This window comes from Bombus fervidus, chromosome 4, assembly GCF_041682495.2.
Source record: "Bombus fervidus isolate BK054 chromosome 4, iyBomFerv1, whole genome shotgun sequence".
NCBI lineage: Eukaryota > Metazoa > Arthropoda > Insecta > Hymenoptera > Apidae > Bombus > Bombus fervidus.
Genome location: NC_091520.1, coordinates 14,378,052 through 14,387,154, shown reverse-complemented (window position 1 = coordinate 14,387,154; position 9,103 = coordinate 14,378,052). Strand labels below are relative to the sequence as shown.

Here is a 9,103-nt window from a genome sequence, read left to right as displayed (position 1 = left end):
ATATAAATAGTTCAGTGTTTTTCAACCTTGAATATTTTGGGAGCATTTGAAAATTACTTTTATCGTTAATATTCTCGCGTACAGACGTTATTTTATGTAACATTTTCATGTAACACGTCGTTAGTTTTCTGGTCACCCAAAAGTAGCGCTACTTTTAATTTAAGAAAGTTGAACACTTTGCCACGATTGTATTAGGTTCGTTCGACAGTCAAAGTCATAAATAAAAATTTCTCATATTTTTCAAATTTATATTCAGCGAAGACGGACAAAATTAAAAACAGTTTTACCTATGTTTCTTTTTCCATTTCGTTCGAAGTACTTATCTATATTATACTTCGGCAGAATTTGCTTGATTATTATATTAAGAAGGAAGCAGTATCGAAAGGTTTGAGAAACATCGACGTACATCATGATGTACGATGATATTCGTTACTATAATTATTATTTTGAAGCGATTGTCGATACTCCTTGTCATCGAAAAATCGTTTATATACGCCAGTTGTATCGTGTAAATGGCGAAACTGTCGATGATTTCGTTGCTCAACATTTGCAAAGCTTTTTCCTATACATATAATCAACGATCGACTTTGGTTTCCGAGATATTCGGTAGAAAAACTCAGTATCGCAACAACGTGCTCTGCTTGTACGAAGGTCATGGATAAAGTAATACCCGTTTTGGAATAAGCATACAGATTCATTTTAAGAAGATTTCTTGATTTGTAATTTTGACATACATAATAAGTTATTTTTCAATACAACCATCAGCTTAAACATACTTAAACATTCATCGTAATAACGTTATACGAATTTTTCTGTACCTTCGTTACACGCTTCTGTAGCCAGTTCACTATACTCTTATTATTAGTTTTATTTGAAAATGATATAATGGAAATTATTAATCACACTCTTACGCAATCGTTCAAACCGTTCCTTTTTTGCGAAACATTATCGTTCAAGTTTGACTCTTGAAGTTTTGCAAAAAAAAAACTGCAATGAATATCATTTGCAATGAGACCTTTTTGAACTTACGTATCGCGTACAATTTTTCTGTCCCTATTGAATTCAATAATTCATCCATCCATAATAATTCAAACATCTATAGCTCTATCACCGCTAACTGCTGTAAATCAACGGTGAATTCCTTTTGCAAGAATCCTTTCGGCATTCCAGAAGCATAAAAAAATGTCATCGGTGGTATTTTTAGTTCGCATCGTCGTTTTGAATGACTGATACAACCACGATGTTCAATATTTAAACAGACAATTTTGTATGACTCACGCCAATACACGAATGAAGCTGGATGGCCTTTTTGTAAGTGCATTTCATCGTTTTACATGGCTTCTGGATGTAAACGGGTAGTACTTTTTGGACAACCCTCATAGTTGTACGTCTGTGGCAGCGCATAGGTCGGTATTGATTGGTCAAATCCAAATGAAATCTAACTCTTATCTTCCGTCTACGGTACGCGTAGCGAGGGTTGTGCAAGCTTAAAGCCCCGTGCACAACTGCGTACGCGAAGCTGTAAGAAATTTCTGTTATAACTTAACGAATATCATCAACGTACTGGATTTGAATTTAGATTAGTCTTTTCTTGCGCAGATCTTGATCCAACCGGAATTTGAATATTTTAGAAACTAATAGGACAATTAATCAACGGTTATATGTATAGGCAAAGGATGTTCAAAATGTTGATTCCTATAACGTATTTGAAAATCATCGAAATCGGAAAAGTGGTAACTCCTTTGCAATTTCACACGTGTAAATTGTGCTATAAATTTATTAAATTGAACGTTTAAATCTTTTCCTCTGTTGTATGATTTTGAAACCCGCATCTCATCGTAATAAAAAGACTATTCTTTGATTATTGTTCTTTTTTAATAAAAATCTGAATATCCAATTAGCTTAGAGAAAAACTAAGTATACGGTAAGATAAAAAATTAGAGAAAAGTGAAGGGGAGAGTTTAAATATATCCAGATTTCTCAAATTTGTCAGACAATCGAAGGAATATTTTTAATTTAATTGTATAAACATATTATTTTCAAATGTTAAAATTACTTACGCCGTTGGAAGAGGTCATTTTTTATCACCGTCTTTCCATTTCTTTTTTGCACACATTTGTTTTTTTTTGGGTACACAGTCCCCAGGTTTGACGCATGGTAGTTCTATTTTCACTGGACAAGGCTAGTATTGTCATAAAACTTTTTTATTCTTACGAAAAAATATATTTATTAATATGTAACATGATATTAGTAAATAGAGACTCATTTTTCTAATCTGTCTAATCATCGATGCGCATCTTTCTATTACTTTTACGTGCATGCATTAAATATTAATATTCACTTTCGTAATATTCATTAACATTCTAATATTGGCGATATAAAGATCCGAATGATCTGAAATATTCAATTAATTCCAAGAACTCGATATCTGATGATATTTTTATTCATTCTTCCTGCACTAAATTATATAACTGTAAGCAATATTCATTCGTACTTTTCGTCGTATATTTACTGCAGCTAACGATAAGATGAATAACGTTACTATAATACTCTTCAAATTGTAACATCAAACGCATTAAAAGCGAGCTTATCGAACAATCAAACGCGTAAGAGAAGAAAAGAAGAAAAAAAGGAAAGTAACGTAGATTGAAATAAAAGTTTGAAAAGAGATTGATTTTACTTGTGCCTCATAGACTTTAGAGTCGACTCGTTCACCTTCTTTCTCCGGGAAGTGAATTAATCGAGGAATTTGATGCACACTGATTGCTGGTTCTACAAGCCATGCACTCCCGTTCTTTGCCCACGCTAGTATATAGCTCAAAGCAGTTCCTATGTGATACTTGCTGCACATAGACGTGTGTTCGTAAACTATTTTATACTATCGATATTTTTATAAGTATAAATAAAACAAAAAGTCAGAATAAATAACATATAACAATATATATTTCAATTGTAGAATGAATTTCTATTTCGTTGCTACAACATAACAATAAATAATATAATTTATCTATATTTTATTAGCGTTAATAATAACCATACGACGATGAAATTTAACTTACGAATGCGGTATACAAATTGGCATTTCGTTCATTGTTTTATTTGGGATAGGTTCTGGAAAATCTGCTAGTCCAATATTGGAGAAACATTTGTTCGTTGGACAAAGGGCCACAACACGAACATCCTTTTCTTCCCCCTTATAATTTTTCTTTAATGTAGAGTAAAACACGTATCATTCAACAATAATAGATACCAGAAGCGCAAATAATAGATACAAAGCGAATAGTTTCATTTGCACGATTATATAGATAATGTAAGATACCGCGAAATCTCTCGTCACTTCTATAATTGGTTCTTTCTTGCAATAAACCGGAAATGGATCTTCAGGCCATCCCATGAAACCAAAAATACTCGCGCAATTTATTATTATCCCTTGAGAGCCACCTTGATCCTTTCCTAAAAGCTCCAATCCTATTTGAATCGTTTTAGTTGTAGTGTTCTGTAAATTTTTGCGATTAAACTGTTTATTCTTATTGTTCGTACAATTAGTTCACGAAAGTACTTACGTAAGCATCTTTTATGAATATTTGATATTTACGTGAATTTTCTTATGATATACTATGATATAAACTTACAAATTTTTTGTTCCAAGTATTTAAATACCTTCGTGAACCATTATAGTTAATTTTACTTCTTTTATCTTAATTATTACGAACTTGTTTCGAAGTCGACGTTGGACACTTTAATGATAGTCGTTCTTTATCGAGATTGTTGAAAAGAATGTGAATCACTCCAAGCTTGCAGAGAGCGTTTGTCAAACCAGCTAAAACGATGATGAAATAAAATTTGTCGTTATACTCACGTTATACATGTTACTATACATGTTATACTATATATTTTTATTATTATCATATTTCATTATCTTCGTCGATATTAATTTACCTTGAATGTGACAATCACTTTTAATGTCATAATGAACAAACAGAGCGCGATTTTTTCCGTAAGAATCGCATAACTTTCTTACTGCGACTTTTCCTTCAGTAGGATCATCGTCAGCTACTACGACGATCTGCAATGTTCGAAAATCCGAGCGATTAGATTTGCTCCCTTCTTTGAATTTTGATTATCTTTTCTGCCAACGAAATGGATTTGTTTATAAGATAATTTGTCAACACGTTAATTATATGCTTATACTTGAGAACGTGTTTGTCGATGACTATGCTATACTAAACATGCTTACTGTACTGCGAATGTTTATGCAAGATTTCATATTAAATGTGGAATCTAAATTAAGACTTATTAGCTCCGCAAATATTATAACGAACATCTTTTATTTCGAAAGTTTCTAGAAACATAAATTTCATCTTCAAACTTTAATATACTTTTTTGTTTCGAATAAATAGATTTGTAAACTTTGATTTTTAAATCAAGATAGTAATTTGTCTTAGCAAACAGATATTACCCATAAATGCTTGTTCCTGATATATCAGTATAAAATGATTTCAACGAAATTTCAACATTTCTTTTTCAATGAAACCTTTTCCCCATGCATAAGAGGCAGACGATTCTAATTTCTAAAATATTGGCAAAAATCTATCAGTACCGCATATCGAATTCTGCCTATAATTATATGTCCGTGACAGAGTATGCGTTAGTATTAATTACCGGTTTCTTTATGGTTTATAGTTGATGATAGTTTATCTACGGCCATGATTGTATTATGTGTAACGATTTAGTTTGTATATGTAGCGAGATGAGAGGAACGTAACTTCTTCATAGACGTCTGTCTGTCTACGAGTCGCGCCTCTCGATGGCACGAGCCTGAGCACCGATCGCCGATATTACAATTGTTTATTATTTCTTTGGGTTGCTGTGAATCGTTAGACAGTCGTCGATGGTGGTCAAGCTGTACATGTTAGAGTTAGGTTTTGATTACGTTATTTTTATCACGTTGTGATCGAGATTAACGCAACTCAAGATTACGAACGATAACTAAAGGAATAATATAATGAATTTTATTTTGTTTTTTATCTATTGAAACTCAAAATAATTTTCTATCAAGGCTACTTGTACCAATACAAATCAAAATGACCGGTACTTGTCAAAGTGTAAAAGGATGTTGCAATCTGTTTATCGAATTCCAATTAACCAGTTTCCTCGTTCCGTACAACTTGCCACACGTTTTCCAAGTTTTTACTGCGTATCATTCGATATGCTGATATCAGTTACGAGGAAAATTCCGGATCGATCGCTAGATCGCTAGATACTAACGCTAGAAATACCACAGCAGTCAGAACGACAGGATCTACAATTTTATAAATTTGTCAAGCCTCGTTTAGATGGATTAATAATATAAAAATATCTACTAAATAACATGGAATTGCTTCGGTAAGAAAGTAATAAATCAATAAATATAAAAATATTCTATTATTCGGTATTTTTTAAAGACCAGTCATTTTCATTGGTTTTGGTAGAAATAGGTTCCTGTTAACTATCGGTAGTTCCAGTGTTAAGTAACATATTAAAAAACATATTAAAAAATCGTTGAAATCATTCTATGTCGATATGCGAGATTTCGTTGGATTTAGAAAACACTAACGCGCGCTCCTTTGCACAAGAGATGATCAGCCGCTGCAAAACCAAAACCTTCAGACCCACCGATCACTATAGCGTTCTTACACGAAGGCTCCAGAATTGGTTTAGGTGATTTCTCGCTAAAATTCCATTAAAATTTCGTTGAAGATATAATCATCAGCATCCGAACAAGATAGCAGTGCTATATAAACGATATTGTTTATTTTAAATAAAGAATAAATAGTACGATGTTAAAAGTATTTTGGCAAAATATTAGTAATTTCATGAAAATTACTAGATCGGTTTTATTATTTTTGGCCCGTCATCTCCCTTAGCCTTTCTGTTCTTCTTTCGATACGTTATTGGAGTTGCGTGAAATTGACACCGTTCGATCTTGCAGAGAAGATTCCTCTGAAGTAACAGAAGAAAACGCTTATGATCCAGCGGAGAACTAAGAAAGAATAAAGTATACACTTTGAAGGTGATGAAACGAAGATACGTTATTATTATTTATTATTTACGAGAGAAAATATATTCAAATAGTTTACCTAGAACTTTTATCCAGAAGATTGATAAAAAGCGAGGTTATGTATCGTGATTGCATGTCATTCGAAACTATGTTGAATCTTTCGCCGTAATTACTACTACAATGCCAACATCGTTAAATAAAAAATTAGAGGAAGCAGCGAAATTAATAAAAAAAAAAAAAAAAAGAAGAAGGAAACAGAATCAAAAGAGCAAGCGATAAATTTAATACGAGTTGAATGGAACAAGAATTTAAAAACTCGAGTCGAAAGTTGGACAGCTACGTTTTCGATGTGTCAAAGTCACGTGTAGTTGTTTGTTTTTCTCTCGATTAACTCGTTAACGATATATTTTATTTTCACTGACTATCTATGAATCATTGCGTTAAGAAAAACGCACACAAAGAACACAAAACAGAAAAGAAATCGCTAGCTGGGAAAAGAAATTTATTAGGAAATTTATTTAATTGGAATATTTGACGAGGGAACAAACTTTTTATCTTCGCAACTTAATAACTTTAAGGTATTTAAAGTAGCCTAATGTTGATACTGTAATTGAGTTCTTTCTGTAAAAAAAAGCTATGCATTTTATTGGCTAGGCTTGCAACATACATTTCCAGCAAATTATAACAATTTCCACTAGCTATCGATCAAACGTCGTGTCGATAAAGACCGTGCGATGTTATATTCAAAGGTGCGGCTGATCCTCGATTTTAGATCCCGTGGATCTGCTCGTTGCTTTTCACATTATACGTAATAATCATGTAGTAATAATAATTTATATAACGATTATAATCTTTCAAAAATTTACCAGCTGTTGTATTGCTTTTTATTATCAAAAATTTCGAGAATTTTTCACGCAACGGAGAACATCGTAGTAAAAAATAATATGAATATAATATTAATTGCTAAGTACGGTGGTGGGGACAGATCCTTAATTTGATTAGAGAGAAGATTAGGGATAGATTCCCAATTTTCAAGAGAGTATAATCGTTCCGAAGAAAATGTAATCGGGACAAGAGAGATGTTAAGGATGTTCGATGGAAGAATGGACGATTAGAATGTATAATAATTATGATTCTGCGTCGAAGACGTCGAGTTTAGGCCTCGATTTTACTGCATCTAAACCTAAGTTTCTTCGTTTCTTCTTTTACATTGGTCGTCCCTGCGTTTAAAAATTTGCATAAAATATTACACGCACGATTATCATTCTATTCTCGGACAAATCGTTTTAATCGGTTTCTTTCGTGATAATAAATCTATCCTCTCTATCGCTTCAGTCGAAAATTTGCATAAAGTAATCGCAAACGAGGGACTCGATCCTACACGATTATCGATTTTACTTTACAAATGTAAAAAATTGTTAACTTATGGATGGAATGAATTTTCTTCAGCTTTTTAACATTCTCATTATACATTTATGAATATCGTATTAACGTACTGGACTGGGACATATCGAGTCACGTTTGTTTGCAGACACTTTGATGCGTAATGTACTGTGATCGAGCTATTAGAACGGAGTAGTAGAAAATTTAAAATGTTATTCGATCTTGAAAACTACCATTGATTTCTATTGATATTCGCTCTTACTGTTAGTACATTATACGATTGCTTGCATCCAAGTTACAAATTGGACAGTTTAGTGTGTTTGAGGTAAATTCATTTATTTTAATTTTAAACGGTTAATCATTATTATTATTATTATTATTATTATTATTATTATTATTATTTAGTTCGAGTCGTTTTATCGCTTTTTCTTGCCTTATTACATTACTATAAGCCTAACTTAAAAAACGCTTGTACATTTTGAACATTGAAAACTTTTCAAGTCCAAAGATCAAAACCTTGTTCGATTTTTTTTTTTTTTTTTTTTTAGAAATGGCGCAGATTATGTTACGTATCTTTACACGAAATGTGTTACACTCCGGGAAAAATTGATTAATGTTGATAGTCGTCGATAACATGAAATTTTACTTATTTTACTATTCAAAAAATATCGAACAAAGTTTAGTCTGAAACCTTCACCAGTAAAATATCCAATCGGATCGTGTATCTATTATTAAAAGATCGGAGACAAGTTTCTTCAAAGGGCTTAGGGAAGGTGTGATAAAATTCATCGTACACCTCTTTAAATATTACTGCGAACCATTGTACATGACTATCTAAGCAAAATTCTTTGATTTTACAATTATTTATGAAAATGGTTAGAAATCTGTCGTGCAGAGTCGCGCAGTATAACAAATATGTATAAGTAAAAAATGTGTTGAGGATATATTTTACAAAGTATCGAGTCTTATCGGGAACACATGGCAATTGTTAAACAATATAAGGTCCAATGTGGTGATTCTGATTTTTAATTTCCATCGGAAACGTTGTTCGTTCGATCAACTTTCGATTCACAGCGTGTATTCAATTTTTTGTCGAAACGACGTTCAACTTAACGCGTTGATCGCCAAGGCAGTTCGAGGCGAGAGTTCATTCGAAGATAAAGTGAAAAATGTTGGTTTTGACGTGTTAGATATACAATTTTAGTTTCATTTTTATATCACCTGATTGTTTACATTTTTAAAAATAGCACGCTTTTAATGCCTAAAGAAGTTAAGAAGGTACGTAGTTTAAAATGTTCATTGCGATTAAGAATTTTTGTTGAATTTTCTATCAGCTTGTTAGATGCCATTAATTTTCAAAAAAGCGAACTACTCGCTAAAGATAGACGTGACACGATTATTCAATTAAATTATATCATAATGTCACAATTTAAAGTAGAACTGTCCCAATTCATAAAAGCTATAAAAATCTGAGAGTTATTAATTAAATGATAAAAGGAGGCGAAATTTTTCATTGTTAAACGATCGAATAATTAATAATCGCGTGTTTCGAATCGATTTTCTCAAACAATTGATGTTACGTCATTCGTCTGAAATGAACTAGAATTCTCGTAGAAATGCTAAATGTTAAACATATATCGCTCATTTGTTGCAACTCGACGACACAAATGCGAGAATTCT

General features: G+C 32.2%; 1 protein-coding gene across 1 annotated transcript; it reads right to left on the bottom strand.

Moving 5' to 3' along the window:
• Nucleotides 1-1,157: 1,157 nt before the first annotated feature.
• LOC139986199 (3-hydroxyacyl-CoA dehydrogenase type-2) lies at nucleotides 1,158-6,190 on the bottom strand. Its single transcript, XM_072001337.1, has 10 exons — nucleotides 6,120-6,190; nucleotides 5,867-5,980; nucleotides 5,597-5,711; nucleotides 3,940-4,066; nucleotides 3,714-3,820; nucleotides 3,320-3,496; nucleotides 3,060-3,205; nucleotides 2,681-2,843; nucleotides 2,061-2,182; nucleotides 1,158-1,519 (listed from the first exon to the last, which is right to left on the bottom strand). The coding sequence occupies exons 1-9, from the start codon at nucleotides 6,173-6,175 to the stop codon at nucleotides 2,075-2,077; spliced, it is 1,113 nt and encodes a 370-aa protein (XP_071857438.1). The 5' UTR covers nucleotides 6,176-6,190; the 3' UTR covers nucleotides 1,158-1,519; nucleotides 2,061-2,074.
• Between the last annotated feature and the right edge of the window lie 2,913 nt (nucleotides 6,191-9,103).

Excerpts from the sequence above, each read along its gene's own strand:
- LOC139986199 (XM_072001337.1), bottom strand. The coding sequence starts at position 6,175 with ATGCAATCACGATACATAACCTCGCTTTTTATCAATCTTCTGGATAAA. Across the intron at positions 5,712-5,866 it reads AAAATAATAAAACCGATCTA|CGAGAAATCACCTAAACCAA; the intron begins GTAATTTTCATG and ends ATGGAATTTTAG. Across the intron at positions 3,821-3,939 it reads AAGTGATTGTCACATTCAAG|CTGGTTTGACAAACGCTCTC; the intron begins GTAAATTAATAT and ends TCATCGTTTTAG.